The following is a 24122-nucleotide window of genomic DNA, read 5'->3' as shown; positions in this document are numbered from 1 at the left end:
AAAGGTGCCTTTACTAATTTGTGGCAACGATTCAACGAGGTGCTGGAAACGCTGCTCGTGGATTTTTGATTCATAATGATGATGGCAGCTGAATCTCCTGTTACATCACAGCCCTAAGGTGCTCTATTGGATTGAGATATGGTGACTGTTGAGGTGATTTGAGTACAGAGAGCTCATTATTATGTTTGAGAAAGTGTGCCAAAAAAAATTACCCTAACACTATAATGCCACCAGCCTCCTGAAGCATCGAGAGAAGGCAGGATGGATCTGTGCTTTCATGTGGTTTACACCAAACTCCGAGCCTGTCGAAATATCACAGCAGCAATCCGCTCATCAGACCAACAATATTTTTCCAGTCTTGTTGATTTATCCTGTGCAAACTGTGACCTCAGTTTCCTGTTCTTAGTTGACAGGAGTTGCATCTGGTGTGGTCTTCTGAATAGAAAAGAATCGCTCTCTTTTTCTACATGTCTTTATTATAAGAACAATGAAACACAGTTTGCGATCTCTCCGTTGTGTGTAATACATAATAACACAGGCATTTACATTTACACAAGAAAGATGTGTACAAGTTAGTGCTGCTAGTGTAGTTCAACATTTAACATGTTACACATTCAGAGATGCTCTTCTGCACATGCCGTAAACATCTAACCTCAACAAGGCAGTTTTTCACAGAGAGCTGCCACTCGCTGGATATTTTCTGTTTCAGAGCATCCTTTGTAAACTCTCGAGATGGCTGTGCGGGAAAATCCAGACCATCAGCAATGCCCATCTAGCATTAACAACCATTCCACGTTTAAAGTCACTGAAGTCTGGATTTCAGCAGGTCGTCTTGGCCATGTCTACATGCCCAAATGCACTGAGATATTGCCATATGGTTAGTTGAGATATTTGTGTTAACAAGCTGGTGAACAAACATACTTAATGAAGTGGCCAGTAAGTTTGAATTGGAGAAGGACTGCATGTGTAGACCTTTAACGTAAACTGAGCAGGGTATCAAAAGCACATCATCTAACAACCAGACTTATCACATTTGTGATGTGTACATATTCACTGCTAATTTTGCACATTTTGATGCAGACTGTTGACCACAATTCTGATAACCTGTTGCAGAGGTTGTTTTGATACTGTGCTTTAATTTAACACCATCCCAACCACTAGGTGGTGTACCTACTCCCTCCTACCCAAGCACTGATAACAGTTTTCATAAACATGAGTGGTATAATATCTTCTAGGACACAGGAAAAGGCAGAAAAGCACAATTTACCGCCATTATCTCCATCAGTATTCAGCTGGATTGACATCTTCATGACTTTCACACTTACCAAACAGTAGAATGAGCCCTCATGCCACTCACACAGCATTACATCTGGAAGACCCCGCTCCCATCAAGATCTAAACATCTAATTACGCACAACAACCGTGCGCACACGGGCCTGAGATCAAATCGGGCAATAAAAGGTTATTTGCAGTAGGTCGATAAGCTGTATAACAAATTGTCAAGTTTTAGAAATGCTTTTAACTTCCGTTGTGTTCTCTATAGTTTGTAGAAAACGTATTTACAGAGGAAACAGATGTCAGCTCGGTGGCCTACGTGCCGTGCACATTTAAGCTGTCAGCTTGTTTTCTACTAACTAAAAACAGGTTTTAGTGTACGCGCACTTTTTACTCGGTTATATATTTAGACCCACTCGTTTAGTAAAGTGAACACCGACTTGTCTCCTGACTGAAATGATTACAAGCTATTGCGTGATGTTAACCCAGGAGAGAGGGGAGGAGTTGTAGGTGACATTTGTTGGCCTGCCCCCCGTGCGTCTGACGTCATTGACGTGAAACGGGACTGTTTGTTCTGGATTTGGGGCGAGGAAGGTCTGTGAACGCTGACAACCGACTGAAGAAGGTAAAAATATCATTTTTCGCCTTCGTGTGGCTTACGTTCGTACATCAAACGAAAGCTTACGACCCCGGGGATCAGATAAAACGCTTACAGCGGGCATCGGTGGCATATTTCCCGCGCGCTCAGTGAGCGCTTCGGGAAGCGGAGCATGAGCTGTCTTCGCAAGGCCTTGCACCGGTTCGGGCACGCGATACAGCTCATTTTTTTAGCTTTTAGGCGCGAGCGACTTGGTGTTGTTGTACATATTCTGCGTTGTGTCTTTCTCCTTTTAACGCTCGCGTAAAGGTCGTTTTTGTAGCAGCGGGCGCTGTCTGTTGTCAGTGTGCACGTTAGCTACATGTCGCTAACATGCTAGCGAGCTAGCTGCTAGGCTGTTTGTTTGTAGCCCCGTAGGCCGTATTCGTGACACAAGTTACGTTCTCTTGGTAGCGTAGTAAAGGCGCTATGGCGCAGAAGCTCATGTGAAATGTGACGTACGTCATTTCGAGAATATCAATCCCGTCAAAGTTGTATTCTGAAACGCAGTTTACGTGCGCAGCTGTCACTTGAGCATAGTGGAAATGGCGATGCGCCGACATGGAAGGTTAGCAAAGGAAAAGCTGAGGAGTAAAGTTGTTTTGCAACAAATTGGGTCGTTTTTATGATCCGGTTACTGGTAGATACTAAGTAGTAGCAGTATGTGATACATTTCGCAGTATCGTTACGTCTAGTGGCTTTATCGATAGAATATTTGATTTGTTGTTGATCAGATTACCTGCGACACTGCTGCGTTCTTAACGTGCTGTGTATGTTGTGTGTAGTTCTATGCAGTTACGTAGTTTGGAGAATGACTTGGTCTTTCGTGTATTTTCCCGCAATATTTATTTATTTTGTCTCAAGCACTCGCTGCAGTGCTAACTGCTGCCCAGTTAGAATTATTATGCATATATTACACGTCTATATTCATTGATAAGGTAGTTATCAACATGCAATCCACTTAACTGGTAAATGTAGGGAACAATTATTCACTTATTTAATGTTTGTTTGTTTTTGTTTTTTTTAAACTAATGACGGATCTGTAGCTGGAATATGGATCTGTAACGGGTAACAGGCATAGAAAGAGATGTAAATAAAGCTTTTGGTCTTTAGTAGAAGAAACTGTCAGGGTGATAACAAACTAAATGTTAGCTGTTGTCTCTGATTCATTCATTTTGTCTTACTCAGAAATTCCTTTGACCTTTGATCTCAGCGGGTACCAAAGGTAATCTGAAGCATGCCAAGGTTGTAGGTCAGGCAGAGTTCAGTTTTAATGCAAAAGAGTACCATATTAGCTCCTGTCACCTAATTTGTTCTAAGTTTGCTGTACATAAACAGTAGCACAAAAGACCTATGAAAACATGCATATATAGGACGCCCCCTCCCCGAAATCCTGAGTTATTGTTGCAAACTGCTCCATGTACTAGATGTTGACTGGGATAAAGAAGAGTGATGTGCCTGTATCATCCAGATGAGGGCTTTCAATTCTGTGTTTTGTGATGTGGAAGTGTTGTTTTCTATTGTGACAGTTTCAATTTTGAAAAAGGGCAGTTTGCACGAACAAAATCTAACAAACTACATAAATTGACTCTAATTCAATTTGTTATCTCGGTCTCTCACAGGTGTGACACTCGACTCTCTGTGTGTTGTGGTTTTTATGCTGCCGCAGCGTGTCACTAACAAACATCCCACATCACCCTGGGAAGTTGCCACCTCCCCAACTGAGATATGATCACACAACTGCTTTAGACCACAGCTGCACAGCTACAAACATGTAAGTCCACCAAAAATAATTGGCCTTTGAGTTGAGAGAGTTTAATGATGAGTTTTTTCTGCAAGATAATTACCAGTTTGTTTGTTTGTTTGTTTTTCATCTGTGATTAGAAAGTAAATACACTTACATTGTGTTTTCAGCTTTTAAAAAGTCGCCATTATCATAAAACATTTCCATCAATCAGACTTTACCAAGGCATTCTTAAACCTGAACCCCAGTTTTATCTTGCCTTGTGTATAGTTATTATTAATATTACAAAATTTCTGATATTACTAACAAAACCTGAGTCTTAGATAAGGTATGCATTTGAAGTTCTGCCTCATCCTGTTGAGCTGTTCAGTCAATTCCTTCTGTAAATATTAGTGCATTTTTGTTGTTTTGCCTAAATTACAAATGCATGATTGATTTAAAAAAAAAAATACTCCAAGCTATGGATTTGTTTTGTAGTCTTTGTGCTTTTAGGACAAGTAAATGCTCTGCATTGTTTGTGGATATTTTATAGCTGGTGAAGCATGTAATGTGTTTACACTTTCTGCTTCCATTTGATGGATCAGAAACTTTGCAGGTTAACAGTCATAACGGTATTTGATCTTAAGCAATGATTCAATATTTATTCCCAGATGCTTTAAACTAAGAGTTTGATGTTGATGTGGAATGCATGCTTTTTGTTTGTGCACATAAACACACGTTGAGTCCTCAGTGCCTGATCCCAGTTTTCGCGTAGTAGTTTCAAGCACGTGATGACAAAATCAGATACTGAGTTTGAGTCACAGCTTAAAGAGCAGTGAATGTGTCAAAGATGAGATCTTTATTGTTTTCTTGAGCGGGGTGTGGTCGTGAGTAGGGATGGGTATCGTTTAGGTTTTATCCGATACCAGTACCAAAACCGGTACTTTTGAAACGGTGCCGGTGCTTAACAGTGCTCGAACCGGTGCTTAAAGAATGGAGAACACACACTTTGTCCAAAAACCTCTCATGTTCAGCTGGGGTTTTTTTGTAAAAAGATAACAATGTTAGCCTTTTCTGCAGCTATAGAGCATATATGGTATCACTCTTGGCTAGAAGCAGTGCTTAATCAATGGAAAAAACACCAATTTTGTCCAAAAACCTCTCATGTTTAGCTGTTTCCCACTTTTTCTTTGGTCATTTTAGCCTTTTTGGCCAGGGTGAAGGGAGTATCTGCCATCAAACAAGAAAACAGCCGCATGTAACTACAACGGTGTTTGCTAGTTCACCTTACATACATTAATGTAATAACGTGGTTAGCCTAATCAATGTAAATTACACACGAACAACATTAAGCTACTGACCCAGAGAAGAACGGCTGCTGCTGCCATCATCATCCGTCATCATTTCTGCTACACTGGCAGGGCTAGGGGCCAGGACTCTCCTCTTTGGGTTTTTGGGGGATGTTGCTAACTCCGGGTCCGATAACAGGCAGCACACCCGCAGTAGATGTGCACGGTGTGAGGTCTCGCAGCAAGCTATCAAATACGGTGCATTTCTCGGCTTTTAACAAAATGCTATACGTCGCCAGGTGTTTCATCAGATTCGAGGAGTTACCTCCTGCACAGTATCACCTTAAAGCACTTGTTGCAGGCTGCTGAGTTTGCATCTTTTGCTGTGAAGTACAGCCAGACTTTTTATTCTGTAGCTCTGCTCTAAAAGAACATACGTACCTGGGCCCGCCTACTATCCTCTGAAAGGCGGGCCCAGGTACGCCAAACGATTGGCTAGAATCTAAAGTGTATGACATCTCAGGAAAAAAAGCACCGACATGTGCGCTGCTTTTCGGTCTGGTTACTACCGTTTATGTCAGAACCGGTGCCATTACCAGTACCCATCCCTAGTCGTGAGACAGATAATTGAGACAGAACGTGTAAAAAGTGGTCTGATCTAGATAGTGGGGTGATAGGAGTTCAGATTCAACGTGTGGCAGTAATGCTAAATGTGGGATACATTCTGAGAAAGTCATGTCAAAATTCTCATAACGGCTGCAGAGATAATGTTTTCCTCTGTGGTTCTTTCAGAGAGTCACGTGAGGAGTGGAATGGCCTGAAGGGGTTCCCCCCGGTCCCACCTGCCCCTGCCAGGTCCAATCTGCCTAAAGTGTCTGCTCAGTCACTGCAGCCCACCTCTGCGATGGGGGACGGACTGGAGGCAGGCAGCAGCCAGAACCCTACCTCCGCCCCACCGCCTATCCCCTTCAACCCTCCACCCCCCGAAACATGGAACCCCTCCAGACCCAAACGACAGACCAACCAGCTGCAGGTAGTAGGACGTTGATTTGTGAACCATGTCTGCTAGTGAAATGTCAGTTTCACTTATTTAATGTGTGTATAATTATTTTTTTGTTTTTGCTCTTTTTCAGTACTTGCAAAAAGTGGTATTGAAGACATTATGGAAACACAATTTTGCCTGGCCCTTCCAGGCTCCTGTAGATGCCATCAAACTCAATTTGCCTGTGAGTCACGTGTGTGTGTGTGTGTTTGTTTCAGTGTGTGTGCAATAAGAGTTGAGCACAAAGATAGCTCTGTAACAACTAGTAAATGAATTCCATATGCAAAGTTTCACACAGTAGGACCCGGTGATGGTGGCACCCTGCAGTAAAACACGTCGCTGCCTTTTCTGCTTTTCAGAAAGTGTGTTTTTCTTTTCTGCATTTCCTCATTTGACACTTTGCGACACGTCACATTGACTATTTCAGTTAAGTAGGGAAAAAAACTCTCCTGCAGTCTTCTGTGGTCTTCTAGTTATGGTTACCAAGGAGACACACAAGGTAGTACCTTTAGTCTTGGCACTGACTTTTTGCTGCAGGTGTTGGTTTTTCAGAGGGAGGATGTTAAGGATGCATCTAGGGCTGTGACTGCTGTTTTTGCTGTTGTTAAATTATGTGCTGTGATAGAGCTGGGCGATATATCGAGTTTTTAAAACATATCGATATATTTTTATACGAGATATAAGATGTGACAATATCCTTTATATCGATATAGTCTATGTTACGTTATAATTATAGTTGTGGAGCCGCAAGTTTGCCTCTCTTTCGTCCACTTTTGTCTCTACGTAACGTTACTCCGCCTCGCCTTCACTGAAGACAACTCCCCCTCCTCCCCCATCGCTTCACGTGCAGGCAGCGACAAGACGGACACGGCAAATCTCCGTTAACGAGTTACTGCGCATCGCCCCATGCGTGGGGCTGGACGGCGTCAACGTGCTAACGAGCTAACCGCGCTAACGAGCTAACAGCGCTAACCCTAAAATCCTTTCATTCTCTCAAAAGTTGATAGCGCGCCTTATGTATGAATTCTGGTTGTGCTTGATGGCCGCGAACCGATTTTATGTGGTACACGGCGCTCAGCAATCTGTCAAAATGTTTGAGTACGACTTTGGTAAGCTACGGAGCTGCACCGCTTGATAGGTTGTCGGCGCATTACGGCTACCGAGGAGCTTCGCGGAGTGATACGTACTGTGCATCAACGTAATATTACCGTATTGTGTGTGTATAAGGACCATAAATGGCACCTGTAAGAGACGTGGTTATGAAGCGGATTTCAAACTCCAGGCTGTCAGTCACACAGCAAAACTTGGGAACAGAGCAGCTGTGAAATCTGTCTTTGTTATTACGCTCAGCGTCTTTTAGTTTATATTTTGACTGCACAATTGTGAGCTCTTTGTTTAGCACAAAAACAACCTTGTTTTCTTTTATTTATGGAGCATGATTATTTAATGAATGCTCATAATTTAATTTTGAGTAATTTTTCATGTACATCTGTGCTGTATGTTAATAAAAGTGCCTGTGTGACATCTGGGACACAGCTTTGACTAAGAACTCTCTTTTTGTTCTTACTTTATGGCTTAAAAAAAAATATCGAGATATATATCTTATATCGCCATCCAGCTAAAAAATATCGAGATATGAATTTTGGGTCATATCGCCCAGCCCTATGCTGTGATTGGAGGGTGATCTACTAACAGTGCAGTGATTTAGATACAAAGAAGCAGCCAGTTTATTTCAATAGCAACCAAAATTCTGTCAAGAAAAGCACAAATTAGAGGCTCAAGAAGCAGCAGACACCATGAAGGACTGAGTAATGTACTAATGAGAAGCGTATTACAGGGTAAGCACAGATCTGTTCAGCAGTTCAGATCAATGACAGGCAGCCGAAGGAGGATCGTTCTGTTTTTGGGTAGCTGATAGAAACTGTCAGGACTGTGTGACATTGTGACTGAGACTCAGGTGGAGTGCAGGATTGATCCAGAGGAGAGCTGGATCAAGCCTCCATCTCATTATGAACTATTTCACAATATAAACGTGAAATCTGTGAGTAACAGCTGACCCGTGCCATGTGCAGAAGACTACAAAACTTTATTTACCTCCAAATCTTGAGCCTCTGATTTCTTAATTAAGACACTGTTACTGTGCCACATAACTGAAAGCACACATCAGTCTGGGTTATTTTGTTTTGTTGTGATACTTCACAGTAAGTGCAGTTAGACACAGTATGTTTAAAAACACATTCACTGTTTCATAAGTAGTTGTATATTGATAGATATTAGTTTGTAACAGATCCAAGCAGAGAGAAGTTCAGTTGTCCTCAGTAACAGTGGTATTACTGAGAAGCAGGTTTATGTAGGGCTCCGCTCTGACCTGCGTTCCTTTTTTTTCTTAAAAATTGAGACTTTTGTAATGAAGTGATATTTTTCATCTGTTGTTGTTGTTTTTGTTGTTGTTTATAATAATAATAATGTATACTTTATTGATCCCCGTGGGGAAATTCCTCTCTGCATTTACCCATTCACTCAGTGAAGCTCAGTGAGGTTTACATGACCTGCAACAGGATAATTCAGATTATTGTAACAATTTTTTAGTCCATCTTCTGAATGTTGTAGTTTTAATATGGCAGTAAGTTCATATTAGTTTTCCTGAAAACCTTTCCCTGAACTCAAGATATTTTCCATTGAAATCAAGGAAAATTGGTTTGGAGAAAAAAAAAAGATGGGAGGTAATTTTTGGAGGAATATTCAAAGAAAATAAATGGATGTCTTCTATGTATGAAAACAGAAGTGCTTTAAACCTAGAGTTTCTTTAATGTCCATTAAAATGAATGCAAAAAAGATTCCAAAGTCTCTAAAAATGTATTTGGAAAATGGTGCTCGGCTCCCTTAATCTTTGACCTCTGATAATTTTGTGGGCTATTTCACTAGTTTCACATTCATTCAGTAAATAGTCATTATGAGAGTCGGAAAGGAGGATTATCCAAATTCAAAACACAAAGATGGTGACAAGGAAAATGCTGAGCGCCGGGCTTGAGAATGGAATTTCACTAGCCTTTTGTCTATTCAGTAACCCATAAACTGAGTTCAGTCTATAATCCTGAGCAGCTTTCCTGAGTTACTTTACATGGTAAATATAATTCTTTAGGATCCTATTAGCATAGTATTTAAACTTGTGCAGGGAATAGCCAGTTTTCATATGAATGTCATTCCCTTGAGGAACTGGATGAGCTTTTAATTCTAATGTTTTCTTTCAACTCTCTTAATTATTCTTCTGTCTAGCTAAAATACTAATACTCGTTTCCCTGCTCTTCTTTAAGGACTATTATAAGATCATAAAGAATCCTATGGACATGGGCACGATTAAAAAACGCCTGGAGAACAACTACTACTGGAATGCCCAGGAGTGTATCCAAGACTTTAACACCATGTTCACAAACTGCTACATCTACAACAAGGTCAGCCACATTAGATTTTCCGCACACATGCGACTGCCCTGCTCAGCGACATTAAGAGACATGGATTGTGGCTAATGTGCTCTGTGGTTTTCATCTGTTTGTGTGTTTAGCCCGGGGATGATATTGTCCTAATGGCAGAAGCCTTGGAAAAGCTCTTTCTCCAAAAGATTACAGAGATGCCGCAGGAGGAGACTGAGATTGCTGTGGTTACAAAGGGACGCAGAGGAGGCAGGCAGGACACGGGTATTATTTTAGCATCGTTCATTTGTTTTTCTGTGAAGCAGAAGAATTCTTCTTGCTGCTTTCCCTCAGTAGAATTGGTACTCCAACTTGATGCCAGAGGATGTGATTCTACTTCCTGGTGTACACTTAAGACTTCATGGAAGAGTTTCCATGCGTCACCAGCAGTGATATGCAAATGCTGCTAATCTAGCCAGCTCAGCTGGTATGTTTGGTTTCATTGTTGTCTGCTCTCCGCCACCCACTAAATCAGCCACACCTCATATGGAACTTTTATTGGGAAATCAGGTTTTGGTTATGTCATGCCTGTTGGTGATCTGCTTTACAACCTGTTGACCTAATGTTTAGCTATGCTAAAGTTTTGTCTTTGTGCTGCTCTCGTGTTCTTCCTTCTAGGTCTGATTTCAAAATCAGATTCAGGACATGACTCATCATCCCCCTCTACCACCCCGCATACACGAGGCTTTTCGTCCCCTTCAACCACTCCACATACCCGTGCTGCACCCGCCCCCCAAGGTTCTCCTGCCTTACCCCTGAGGTTGGACCAGGTGCTGGTCCAGCCTCTGGTCCAGCCTCTGGTCCAGCCTCTGGTCCAGCCTCTGGTCCAACCTCTGGTCAAGCCTCCGGTCCAGCCTCCGGTCCAGCCTCTGGTCCAGCCTCTGGTCCAGCCCCTGGCTCAGCCCTTGGCCCAGCCTCTGGCCCAGCCTCTGGTCCAGACTCTGGCCCAGAGTCTAGCCCAACCTCACCTTCCCCGTGTGCCTCCAACAACCACAAACCATGCGCCCCATCTGGGGCCTCCATTCTCCCTCACCACTTCAGACGTCCTGGCCCAGGGAATGACTTCAGTTCCACCTCCGACTGTGACTCACCCAGGCCTCCATCCTACTGCCCCCATACTGCAAAGTTCGCCTGCTCTCATCAAGGTAAGACGACATCTATTGTTGCAAAGACACTTGCTGATGTGTTTTTTTTTTTTTTTTCCTTTTTCCAGACTGTGACCTCTAAACTCTTCTGTTCCAACAGCAGAAGAAGAGCCAGAAGAGGAAAGCTGATACCACGACACCCACCGCCAACGATCAGCTCAGTGAATCGTCTCCCATTTCTGCCGAGACCCGGCCGCGCAGAGACAGCAGCCGCCCATCAAAGCAGCCCAAAAGAGAAGCATCACAGCCAGACTCTCAGCATCAACTTGGAGGAGTCTTGGAGATGGGAGGGTCAGGAACACCGAAGCGCCAGGAGCAGTTACGTTGGTGTGCACGCCTCGTCAGAGAGATGCTGTCTAAGAAACACGTGGCATATGCCTGGCCTTTTTACAAACCTGTTGATGCAAAAGCTCTCGGTCTCCACGACTACCATGAAATCATCAAGCACCCCATGGATCTCAGCACCATCAAGGTGATTTTATTACAACATGTACAAACCTGTTTTTATAGTTAGGAAGGTTTCAGCCTGAGTCTGCCTGTGATAAAATTTGCTCTTGATACCAAAGCTTTTTGACATTTTGCTGGATTTCTTTGTTTAGTTTGCTTTTATTTAATCTTTTTACCACAAACATTTAAACAACTAATGAGCCACACAAACGTCAGACAGTGAATAATAATCAAGAGGATGTAAACTAGGTAATCCCAAATAAATAGCTAAGCTTCAGCTTGATAAGTCAACTTTTAAATTGCCAACGTGCATGTCTCGTGTGTCTTTAAATTTGCAGAATTTTGATCGCTACTGTTTTGTTTTTTTAATCCCCTCCAGAAAAAGCTGGACAACAGACAGTACAGAGATGCTCAAGAATTTGCAGCAGACGTCAGGTTGATGTTCTCGAACTGTTACAAATACAACCCTCCAGACCACGATGTGGTTGCCATGGCGCGCAAATTACAGGTAAACCACACATTTCACACACTGCAAACCGTAACCTACATTATATAACCTATATGTGCAAAAGTCTTTAGACCGCCCTCTAAATTTGAAAAAAAAGCTCTTACCAAAATCTCATAGAAAAGTTTTGAACAATCACATAAAGTTCATAACCTTCTGTGCCCACACAATTTTGATCTTATTGTACAAAGGTTTGATTGTTAGGTGACATGCTTTGCAGTGTGTGGATGTGGACAATTTCCTCGTTATATCATGACATCTTAATGAGTTTTAACATCTTATTGTTTATTCCATGTGTTTGATTTGCATTTTGTAGCTGCTGATCTGAACTCTTGATATGTGTAACAAAGAGGTTTTGGTGTAAGTAAAAGACTTTTAAGTTAAAGCATAAACATTAAGCTGGAAAAAAGAAAGTCAGAGATGACCTATCAGTGAGACAGCAGAGATTTTGGGATTGGCTAAATTCAGGCCTGAAGATCATTGCAGAACCCAAGTGGATGATTGCAGGATTGTTTTCTTTGTTAAGCAGTACACCTTTGCAGCATCTATCAAGCTGGTGTTGATTGATGACTGCTGTAGGTTACAGAGTAGTTTTTCTTATGTAGAAAACTTTTAAGTCAGCACCAAAGTAAAGTGAGAGAAAAAGAGCATGCACTTGGGCTGTGCGATATGACCAAAATCTCATATCCCGATATTAAACATCTACCCAATAACGATATAAATCACAAAAATTTAACATTTTCTGTAAATTCTGTGAATCTCGGGTAGCTGAAGTGTTTCCAGCTGGGCGTCATGTAGCTGGAGTCGAGTGTTTTAACCGATGCATGAAACTACACATTTTTAGACAGGTTGTAACGGCCGCCGTTTTCTTTGTGAGTATTTATTACACGGCGTGCTGCGGGGAAAAGCTTGCTCTAACGTTTGAGTCTAAGGTTTATTTTTTTTGACACCCGGCGGCTCTTTTTTGCTTCTCATCCGTAAACATTCTGCATACTTTTTCACGTGATTCAGTTTATTTTGAAAAGTCTCAACAGGATCTTGAGCTTTATTGTGAAAGGTTTATGTGGAACATAAACAAGCGGACACGCGATGGTTTTACCGTCGTTGTTGCTAACCGCAACGCATAAAAACAGGCGCTTGTCCGTCCGTAGTGTGGTTATATTAAATATAAGAGAAAGAGAGAACTTTAAGAAATTAATATAGCCACTACAGTGACCATCAAAACGATGAAAAAATATTGCCGTAAACAGTTTATTTTGCGACACCACGATACAAACGATAGCGTAAAATGAAACGATAGTTTTTATATCGTCAGCCGATATATATCGTTATATCGAACAGCCCTAGCATGCACAGCAGTTAATTAAGCAGCACAAACTCGAGTACAACCTCGATGACTTCCAGCAGTCAGCTCTTCTCTTATTCATAGGCTGCTTACATATTACATGTTGCATCCTCTATTGCAGTTACATATCTGATAAAGCTTGCCTTGTGTTTGAGCTGCTGACCTTCTACGACAAAGAAATGGAGGAAATTCACATAGAGGGTTAAAAAAAAAGTCTATGGTGTACAGCATAAAAAGCTAGTGTGATTTAACAGTTTTAGAAGAGCTTCTAAAATAGAGATTTGAACCCGTAAAGGGCCAGTTCACCAAATAGCACAGTATCTGAACGTGTCTGTTGCTCCACTCGAGCTGACAGCTTTTCTTGCTGTCCTTCAATCTTACAGGACGTGTTTGAGATGCGTTTCGCCAAAATGCCCGATGACCCAGAGGAGCCAGTCCCTGTTCCCACCCCGTCATCAGCTCTCCACCCTGCCCCCTCCACTCGACAAGTCCCACCTCCTTCTGCCGCCTCGGAAGATGAGAGCTCGAGCTCCTCAGAATCAGAGTCTTCAGGAGGAGACTCGGAACAAGAAAGGAAACAGCGATTAGCTGAGTTACAGGAACAGGTTAGATGAGGGAAAGTTAAGGGGAGGTTGGCTAATTAGACACAAGAGTTGGGTTGGCCGTGTAGAATGGTCTGAGTAAAACACGGCTGAATGCTGGAGAATCAAATGTGCAGAGGCTTATCATCTCTTTAACACACGTGTGTGTGTGTGTGTGTGTGTGTGTGTGTGTGTGTGTGTGTGTGTGTGTGTGTGTGTGTGTGTGTGTGTGTGTGTGTGTGTGTGTTTCAGCTTAAAGCTGTCCATGAGCAGCTGGCAGCGCTCTCCCAGCCACAGGTCAGCAAGCCCAAGAAGAAAGAGAGGGAGAAGAAGGAAAAGAAGAAAGAAAAGCACAAGAAAAAAGTGGGAGCAGAGGAACCTTTGGAGACTCTCCCGCTTGCAATGCTTCAGGCATCTAAGAAAAGCAAAAGTAGTAAAGAACCTATCAGTGCAAAGAAAGACAGGAAAAAGCCCAGGTAGGTTTTCCAGACGTAAAACTCAGGTTATTGTACCTGCACTGCATGGAGCTCATCTAAGAACTTCTCATTTACAGTAAAAAAGAAGGAGTTAAAAATCCCCGGCCTGCTGTGCCCCCTCAGCCTGGGCCGACCCCTCTCGTCCCTTCGGCTTCTCTTGAAGATGTTGACATCGGTGCGTTAATTAAAGAACATATGATTGAGTTTTGTTGATATGCATGCCTGGGACTATTGTAAACCTATTGTAATGCGTCCTCCTCCAGACATGTCTGCTGACAGGTGCAAGCCAATGTCGTATGAGGAGAAGCGCCAGCTGAGCCTCGATATCAATAAGTTGCCCGGAGACAAGCTGGGCCGTGTCGTGCACATAATCCAAACCCGTGAGCCGTCGCTGAAAAACTCCAATCCGGATGAGATTGAGATTGACTTTGAGACACTGAAGCCCTCCACGCTGAGAGAGCTAGAGAAGTATGTCTCAAGCTGCCTCAGGAAGAAGAAAAAACCATCAGGTAGGCTTTTTGCACATTTAGAACCTTTTTTAAAACACTTTCACATAAGGTTCGTAATTCCAAAGATTCTCATGCGAGCTCTTGTTTTTAAGTCTTTGTTCCCCATGCTTTCCAGTTAACGTTATCTGGGTGCAATCTTACTTTCACATATTGATAGTTTCTTTTGGAAGATGTGTCGCTGCTTCTGTTATATTGGATTATGTGAACAATATTCTGTTTAATCTCTGAATGCTGTGGCTCTTTTTTGCAGCAGAGAAGCCTCTGGAAATGCCAAATGTGACAAAGATGAAGACGGGATCCTCATCTTCAGGCAGCAGTGACTCCTCAGATAGTGAAGACTCTGACAGTGGTAATATACACTCGGCAGTCTGCACCAGCAGAGTCCTAGGTTTTGTCTTCAACATGTTATATTTCTTCATTTCATATTGTGCTGTCTGTACAGGGCTGGTTCCCAAGCAACCGAAGAAGACTTCAACTAACAAGGACACCAAGAGACCGCAGCACCAGTTCATTGGTAGTGGAGTGGGCCCAGTCACTTCTCAGCCACAGCAGCCTCAGCTTCAGCCTCAGTCACAGCTTCAGACACAGCTTCAGCTTCAGCCTCAGCATCAACCTCAGACACAGCCTCAGGTGGTCCAGTCCAAACCACCATATATCCCGGCTCCAGCTATTTCCCTCCCTGTCCCCTCTCTGGATTCCTCCCAGCTATTGGCCTCAGGATTTGACCCTCTGGCCCACTTCATGAATTCTCACCTGACGCAGTCCAACACAGAGCCTAATGCAACCATTACTACTGCCAGTGCTCCTGTTGCCTCTGGCCTCCTCAATACCAACGCGCCCACCAACCAGACGCCTTCTGAGACGCACCCTTTCCTAAACCAACATCCCATCATCCCTTCTCCAGGTACGTCCACCAGAACAGGACTCTGCTAACAACTCTGTATTCACTTCATCAAGAGCCAAAAAAAGGTGGATTTTTATGCTTTCCCGTATTTTTGGCCATCTATGTACTGATGCATCCTCAAACACAACTCTGGAGTAATGAGTTCAGTGTCTGTCCAAGAACTACATGCGTGCTAAAAGCTTCAGACTGTCAGGCTGTTCAAATAATTTGTTTAAGGCACTTTTTTCTCCCATGCTTTTAACTCTGATGTTACAGAGAGTGGAGCAAGAGGTTACACCCAACTACTCTTTGTTATCAGTGGGCAGCCAATCAGAGCAAAACTTCCTTAAAGAGAGAGCAAAGGGAATTATATTGGGATGTTTCAGAGGGTGGACTAAATGAGGATCATTTTATACCAGTTATTCTTTAAGTCTCTAAGAATTAAAGCGTATAGCTTGAAGTGTGCATAATAGGCCTCCTTTATTGTGACAGTACATCTTTTAATAGCTGGAGATAATTATATGTTTATCACCAAAAAATGACTGTTCCATTTATTCAGAAGACAGCTGCCGTCTTCTGTTACAACTTAACAGTTAATTGTTAATTGTTCAGACTGCTTGCTTCGTCAGTCAAAATAAAGTAAGTAAAATCACTGCTATAAAAATTTAGATTCTAAACTCCTGGAACTGTCCATAGTGTTTTTCTTCTCTTGTGAATACAATAATTCAAGAATGAGGTGACGTACGATTTTCAAATTGATATCATAGGTACAGTTGCTAAAAATCTTAGACAAGTTCGAACCTCAGTGACCTCGACCTCAAGGTCAAGGAGGTCCACTTTTCTGAAAATCACCATAGATTTTTAAATTTATCTACTATCATCTACTATGAGAATGAGGAGTGGGGGCAGCAGTATTTTTGGTTTTATTGTATTGAGCAACACTATTAACTGTAAATGTTTTCAAGCTGGAGGCTCATGTCAGCTACTCAAAACACACATCAACGCTTGCTAGTCTGGACTTTCTTCTTCTCTCTCTTGGAGTTCTGCTCCTTCAGCAGCAGCTCTGTTTAATGCAGTTTCCTCTTCTCTACCTTCTCCTCCAGTATCGCTTCTTTTAAAACAATAAATGGCTGAATTATTCCAAAGTGACATGCTGCCATTGCGTAGTGTCTAGTAGTTTAAAGTGTTTGAGTAAGCCAAGGAAGGAAGAGCAGATAATTACATTTGCAAGGTTGTTGTGTGTTGTTTTTTTTAAATATGTCTGTAATCTATATGTAGGGAAATGGTGAAATATTTCAGTCTAATGAGAGGTGAAGCTTGAAGAGCTGGAGCTTTCATGATATACACATCCTCCTGTTTCCTGTGTTCTTTACATTCATGCCTTTCCCATTTTTCTCTCCTATGTTTACAGCAATCCATAATGCTCTTCCCCAGCAACCATCAAGACCTAGCAACCGTGCAGCGCCACTTCCACCCAAACCTGCACAGCCTCCTCCATCCTCCCTCCCTTCAATGCCTCCAGCTTCCTCACCTCAGCTTCAGCCCTCGCTTCCTCTCACCCTCCCCCCACAGCCTGTCCCCCGCCCTCGCGTCCCGTCACCGCCATCCCACGGCATCCTGGGCACCCTCTCGGCGCAGCCTCCCCAAGCCCTGCTGGAGGACGACGAGGAGCCAACGCCCACCAGCTCTGAGACCCCACCGCTCAGCCAGGTCCACAGCCTCCTGCAGTCACTTCAGCCCAGAGCCCCCACGCAAACGCTGCACACGCATTCTCCCGTGCAGCTGGGGCCGCCACTGCATGCGCAGGTCATGACAACAGCCGCCCCCGTTCTGACGCAGAGACACGGCTCAGGCCAAGCGTACATGCAGCAGTCGTTCCCGCATACGCACACGTCAACACCGCAGCAGCAGCAGAAGGGCGGGGTGCTGCAGCAGAAGGTACAGCAGCTGCAACAGCACCAACAGCAGCCATCGCCACAAAGCAAAGTGGAGCCTTTCACAACAGGTAAGGTGTCTTAATGCCTCATGGTCACACACATTCAGATAGCTGCTCTGCTGACAGCTGCTTCTTTCCAGTCAATTTCCCTCCACTGCTGTCGACAGACTGAGCAGATCACAAACAGACCTAGACCACAGATCTCACCACAGCCCATTCGCAGTCTTTGTCAGTGAACTGTACCAAGTAAAACTTATCCCAACATATTGTGTCATATCTGCACTTGGCCATAGTGTGGAGCAAAATGTATTTGTCTTGAAATGTGCTGCCTCTTGGCCAGGACTCCCTTGAAAAAGAGGTCTTTGATCTCAACGGGACATTCCTGGTTAAATAAAGGTTAAATAAATAAAAAAAAAATCTCTGTCTTTTAAAACATTGCTACATGTTGCAAGGCATCTATCATGTGACCTGTGGTCACAGCTGAAAACATGAGGCTGCTCCTGTTGCATAACAGCACAGTAAAACAATACTTGAAAGTTACAAATCACTGCACGTTGTGTCGACCCTAATGCTTGGTACCGATTAGACATAATCACTGTAGGCACACATTAAATGAGGCATTTAATTAAATGATGGGACACCGATGTTTTTGCAGGTTGCCCCTCTCCGCTGATGATGCACTCTCCTCCGATGCCTGCGTTCCATTCAATGGGACAACAGTCGCCTCCACAGACCAAGAAGCATGTAAGTGATTTAGCATTGACTTTGTACTGTTTGTCTGTCTGGATTGGAAGTTAATGCCTCTCCTCATCTTATGTTTAAATGTATAGTTTGAACGAGTGAGTACAAACAAGTACAATAATCAGTTCAAATGTTAAAAAGAAGCAATTTGACAAAAGTGGTTGTTCATCCTGTGTAGGAGCAGAGGTCAAACATGGGGATCAAAGAAGAAAAGCTTTCCCAGTCACCAGTGCTGCCACCCTCGCCCTTCAGCCCAGGCGTTCGTCAGGATGCACACAAACCAGACAACAAACACAGTGAGTGCAAAAGTGTGTATGTGTCTGTTTTACAATCCAGTCGTATGTGAATAAAAAGAATCATACATTTAGCTGCAGGTAACTTTTTGCATTTTTTTTGTTGTGCTCAAACCTCATTGGTCAGCGGTCCCTCGTTTATCGAGTTACATTCTAAAAATAACCCACGAAAGGTGAAATCGCGAAGTAGCCAGTTTTATTTTTTGCAATTATTATAGATGTGTTAAGGCTGTAAAACCCCTCACTACACACTTTATACACTTTTTTTCAGGCAGGCATGAACATTTTCACACTTTTAAACAATCTCAAAGTTCAAACTTTCGTAGAAAAACAAGTTTAGTATTATAGAATGAAACCAAAGATCAAACCCTGTTTTCAGTTCCAGAACACGGGAATAGAGCAGCTGCAAGAGAATTCAACATTAGTGAGTCAATGGTACGGAGGTAGAGGAAGCAAAAACAATGAGTTGAGTAAAGTTTGACTTATCTGACTGTTTTGTTTTGCTTAATGCACCTTATAATCCAGTGTGCCTTGTGGTCCGAAACATACGGTAACTTCTACCAGAAGTCCTACTTTTTGTGCGATGGTTAGCATCTTCCTCTGCCTTTTGGGTGCTACTGGAGGTACCTGTGATGGTGCAAAACGTTTCGTCAACATTGTTGTGTTTGTTGGGTAGAAAACCTGCAAACATACAGTACAGCACTTGTACTGACACTGCTAGCCATTAGTGGTGCAACGGATCAAAAATCTCACGGTTCGGATCGGATCACGGTTTTAAGTCACGGATCGGATCAATTTTCAGATCAGCGAAAAAAGACAAATTTAACATTTACTTATTGAAGTATTTTTTTTCCTGTTAAAAACATTCAACTCAAGACTCATCCCACGCAATTATTAAAAAGAAATTATGGTACAAAATAGGGCAGTACAGTCTTTGTATCTACCAATTCAATTTTATTTATAAAGCGCCAAATCACAATAACAGTCGCCTCAAGGCACTTTATTATTGTAAGGTAGACCCTACAATAATACATAACGCTCATTATATCGCACTCCGCTGTGATATCATGAGCTTTTGTAGTAGTTAGGGCAACAGAAGACGCCTAGGACAGTTCAGCCACAACCTAAATCTTTTCCCGCTCATACATGCTTGGAACGATCTTGCCACTAAAGTGGACGCGAGCGGGATATCATAGCGTGGCTCAAGCACGTTGATCATAGTTTAAACCCCTTGTTTTGCACAATGGCATACGGCCTCCCGTCTGCAGCTAAACACCCCAATAGCTTTTGTAATAGCTTTAGCCCGCTCGGATTGGGCAGCAAAGGGTTGCTTAAATGCCGCAAACCCCTCTGCTCCTCCATTTGGATCGCTAGCGCTGGCCATAACTATCTCTTGACAGACCCACCATGCGCACCATACACATACTTTTTTTTTTTTCTTCTTTTTCGAATCTTCGGATCACGTGCGTACCAAACCGTGGAGTGGGATCGGTTCAGATTACGGATGAACCGTGATCCGTTGCACCACTACTAGCCATCGAAGATTTATGTGAATTTGACATGGTTAACAGCAAAATTACAAACAAAAAATAAATAAATCCGCAAACAGCGAGGCCACGAAAGGTGAACCGCATTATAGCAAGGGACCACTGTATATATCGAATCCAGAAGGCTTTTGTATGCATTCTCCCACAGTTCCCTATAGCCAGCTTATGGAAGCAGCATTGAGTCAAGTGTTGTTTTCATTGCAAAGTATTTTAACAGCTGTTCAGAACTAATGTCTGTCCAAACGAACACACCACAAACTAATCCTGGAGATTCCAAATAAAAAATTTCCCAGCTAAAGCTCGCAAAGGTTGTTGGATTTTAAAATGGAAATTAGTGTCGACGTGGCTTAAAGGGTGTAGTATATAGAGTTACTCTTTCTTTGTCTCTCACAGGGTTAGATATAAAGCCGATGGATGGCTCTCGTCCCATTTCGCATTTGGCAGACTCGCCTGCACCACCCTGCTCCCAGCAGGACAACAAAATCAAGCAAGAACCCAAAACTCCCATCGCTCCCAAGAAGGCACAGGTGTGTAGAAGCCTGAGATGAGAGAATAATTTCATAAGCCACATTAAACCAGACTGTCCTTCCTGGTTTCTTTTTTCTGTCCTTCATTTTGGCCTTTTTTAAAACTTGACCTGGTTTTTCTGTTTGTTTCTTTTCTTTTTATAGGAGGTCAAGATAAAGAACATGGGTTCTTGGGCCAGCCTGGCTCAAAAGTCCCAGTCCACACCGGCGTTCTCGGTGCGCTCTTCAAGCGACAGCTTTGAAAGATACAAGCAGGTCGCGAGAGAGAAGGAGGAGAGAGAGAGACAGCTGAAAGCACAGGCTGAACAGGCCAGGAGGGAACAAGAGAAGCTACGGTGAGTGGGAGGTTAGCAGGTAATGTGTGACCAGGGAAACGCGTCAGAAGCTGTAATCCTATTAGAATTTAGCTTGACTTAAACAGTCATAAATATCGCGCTCATCACCACTTTATTGCTTTTGCTCATTTAATGGTTTAGTATCACACAGCTTAGTATCCTGCCAGCTGATGTAAATGTCAGACATTTCCGCCAAACTTACAAGTCAACTGTGAGTAAGTGTGAACTCTCACACTTTGATGTGAAACCTTGAAAGTGGGTTGCTCCGGTTGTGAATCAGCTGCTACGTTTTGGGTGGGTTTTCCCAGAATACTGAAACGACTACAAAGCATGAGCTGCACGAAAGGTACAAGGAGAAAAGTAAAAATCAATAAAAAATATTATTTTATTAACATGGGACAGTGTACATTGCACTGCTTCATCTTGTCTTAAGACATTGCAGGGATTGAACGTGTAGTTAAACTGACAGAAAGTCGAGTTTCACTCACTTAAGATCAAAGTGGGTTGTATGTGACCCTCGATGCAAAACGAGGTTCAAGTTAACTGGACGAAAGAATCTGCTGTTGGTTAGGTTGTATTTGAGTGTGACCTTGATGGGAATCATTTATGGGCATCATGCAGTGCTGACTGCCAGCTGTCTCACTTTTTGTTTGCTTGTTGTCGCAGCCGTGACGACAAGGACACGGCGGAGCCGTTTCGCCGAGTGCCAGATGACGACCGCCGTCGCCCAAATCAGCAGTCGCCGCACGCTCCAGTTCCTCCAGCTTCGACTCCTCCCACTCACTCTCCGCAGGCCCCACCTACACAATCACAAGCCCCCCCACCCACCTCCACTTCACAGAACACGCTCAACCAGGACAGGGCGACGGCACGGCGTGAGGCACAGGAGAGGCGCAGGAGAGAGGCGGTATGGGAGAGAAAAGGGGGGGGAGAGGGAGGGAATTATTTTATCAATTTCTTTTTAGAATCTATCTTTCATGCTGCTTCTCGTCCTCTGGTTCCTCCGCAGATGGCAGACACCATTGACATCAATTTCCAGAGTGACCTGATGGCAATTTTTGAAGAGAATCTGTTCTGAGAGGAAGGCACGAGAGCAGGACCCCGTAGACTCACAAGAAGCAGATTTGCAGATCGCTTCCAAACACCCGTGCTGTGACGCACACGGTCGCTGCTTACACAAATGCACACATCTGCATACACAGACTCAGTACTAACTGTCCCTTTCTCTCAGCAGTTGAAACAGCTGGTTTGTGTCGTGAATGAGAGATGAGGGGAAGTGAAATTAAAATAACAAGCCCCCCTTTTGTTTGTTTGTTTTTTGTTTTTGTTTGTCCCCCCCTTCCCCGGCTTGGTGTCTCTGGTTGTAGGTTCTTGATCACCATGGCCAACAGGTCCAAATGGTTGCCCCCCACCCCATATGAGGATATGATGAAAAGGAGGGGACTGAGCATCTATATTTAAAGAGAAAAAAAAAAAACAGTAAAAAGCATGTATGAAAAGATGGGGTTAAAACACACAGATGAATGAATAATAATGCTTTTAGTTTTCTCTCTGGATCTTGTCTCTTATTTTATTTTTAAGTTGGATTTTTTTTTTTTTTTTTTAACTGGGAGGGTCGGGCCGGGGTGCTCACGTTTGCCAGGTTGAGCGGTCATCTGTTGTTTCTTCTTAAGGCACCGTGGGGATGGGGGAAACCCCCCCGCCATGGCTCTATTCAAACCCTTTTTCTAAGACCTTTACATCCTTCAGCTTCTCTCTTTCTCCAGTTACCAACAGAAGAGGTTGAAGAGAGCAGCAAGGAAAGAGCCAGTCACCACATTTAAACAAAAAAATTTCAACGTGTCCTTCGCCTTAGTGCTCCGGCCTGTAAACTAATGATTGCACCCCACAAATTATACATATTATATATATAAATAGAAACAAATACGTATAAATATAGATATATAAATATATATATTCTATACGATGAAAAGTCAACAGGAAAAAGGAAGATGAGAAGGATTTGGATTGCGGGGAGCAAAGCTCGTCTCGGTGTTCATCTCTGAGCTCTGGTTTTGATTTTGTAGAAATTACTGTAAAGAAGAAGAAAAACTTTTTTATGATTCTATTGAAAAGATGTGTTCTCTCACACACACCTTTTTTTCTCTCTCCTCTGGTTTTGTTTTTCTTAACTCTATGCCAAAACCAATCTATCGAGTGCTGAAACGTCATTCACTTTCTTTCTTCTTTTTTTTTTTATGTGTACTTCTTTTCACTTTATATGAAAGGTTTTGTTTTTACTGCTATTTAATTTTCCTGTCCCCCCCCCCTTTTTTTTTTTTTTTTTTAAAAACCATGCAGTAGTTTGCTCTGTACTAGTTTGAAGCGGTTCCACCAATCATCTTATGCGACTACTTTAGTAGCCCCCTCCCATCATGCTCCAGTTGTCCGATGAATCCGCTCTTGACTCATTGATTACTTGTGTTCTTTTATGGATTTGTTATTTTTATTCATCATGTTCATGTTTTTAGTCTCTTTGCCGTCTCATCTTCCACTATCTCGTTCCCAGCTTCTGCAGTCTGTATAATAGGTTCTGATTCTGTTGTTTTTAGCTCTTATTTCTGAGATGTTTTTATCATCCACGGTAACAGTTTTGGGATGTTGTATGCCATTGTGTTTGGAAACTGAGCTTTTTTTTTTTTTTTTTTTTTCTTTCCCCTCCCCCCGACTGTCTGTTGGTTGGCCCACTGATCCATGAGTGTTTCTGACTCTATAATCACGTCTTCTTCTTCTTCTCCTTTTTTTAATGTTCTACTTCCTTTCCGTTTTCATATTTAACTGTTTTTAAGTTTCTTTTCCCTTTGCTATGTTTTTTTTTTCTTTTACCCAGAACAATGTGTTGGTATGTTGGTGAGTGAGGCATTGAGGTCAATAGATTCATCTTGTTCAGATTATGGAGTACAACATCTTTTTTTTTTTGTTTGTTTGTTTGTTTGTTTTTTAAAGAAAAGTATTAAAATAATATTTAAAAAATATTTGGGTGTTCATGGTTTTTTGTTTTATTGGTTGAGTCTACAAACAAGTGAACTTTAGTTATCCACTGTCTGCCAAGGGGGGGGGCTGTTCCATCATTTTGCTCACTGAAGAGTCATTGTTACAGTACAGCTCCACTCTGTGCACCTCCTGGATGGTACATGTGCTTTATGTCCTATGCAGACTTCACACTTTGGCCCAGTTACCTCATTCCAAATGTCTGTTTGACCTCTTATCGGGGTGGGGTGGGGGAAAGGTTCCCCTCTGGGCAGGTCGCAAAGCCAACGCAGATAGACTGTTGTGTTCACATCAACCTGTAGCAGTTCTAGCAATTCTAAATTTTTTTATTTTATTTTTTTTTAAATATAGCCTGACTAAAAAGGTCCCAATCAGGTATTGTCTGA

At 42.7% G+C, this 24122-nt stretch overlaps 1 protein-coding gene and 1 long non-coding RNA gene across 4 annotated transcripts; one reads left to right on the top strand and one right to left on the bottom strand.

Annotated features, from left to right (window-relative positions):
* Positions 1–1789: 1789 nt before the first annotated feature.
* LOC113024520 (bromodomain-containing protein 4-like) lies at positions 1790–22262 on the top strand. Of its 3 annotated transcripts, none has more exons than XM_026171675.2 (22): positions 1790–1900; positions 3535–3686; positions 5717–5957; positions 6058–6150; positions 9281–9418; positions 9529–9661; positions 10055–10581; positions 10685–11053; positions 11408–11536; positions 13262–13483; positions 13712–13935; positions 14013–14110; positions 14199–14444; positions 14695–14793; positions 14887–15348; positions 16739–17332; positions 17919–18007; positions 18183–18300; positions 20238–20371; positions 20516–20706; positions 21373–21613; positions 21716–22262. In XM_026171675.2, exons 3-22 carry the CDS (start codon positions 5829–5831, stop codon positions 21782–21784), a joined length of 4305 nt encoding a protein of 1434 aa, XP_026027460.2. In that variant the 5' UTR covers positions 1790–1900; positions 3535–3686; positions 5717–5828; the 3' UTR covers positions 21785–22262. The 3 variants fall into 3 exon arrangements, with proteins under 3 accessions (XP_026027460.2, XP_026027459.2, XP_026027458.2); XM_026171674.2 differs by having other exon boundaries at positions 10682–11053; positions 14698–14793; XM_026171673.2 differs by having other exon boundaries at positions 10682–11053.
* LOC145429527 (uncharacterized) lies at positions 18472–21482 on the bottom strand. The gene is made up of 3 exons (XR_013909772.1): positions 21350–21482; positions 18811–18924; positions 18472–18700 (listed from the first exon to the last, which is right to left on the bottom strand). It is a non-coding gene; the product is annotated as an uncharacterized LOC145429527 (long non-coding RNA).
* Positions 22263–24122: the final 1860 nt, after the last annotated feature.

This window comes from Astatotilapia calliptera, chromosome 6, assembly GCF_964374335.1.
Source record: "Astatotilapia calliptera chromosome 6, fAstCal68.1, whole genome shotgun sequence".
Taxonomy (NCBI): Eukaryota; Metazoa; Chordata; class Actinopteri; order Cichliformes; family Cichlidae; genus Astatotilapia; species Astatotilapia calliptera.
Note: the sequence above shows the minus strand (reverse complement) of the source record. Positions and strands in the feature narration are given on the sequence as shown.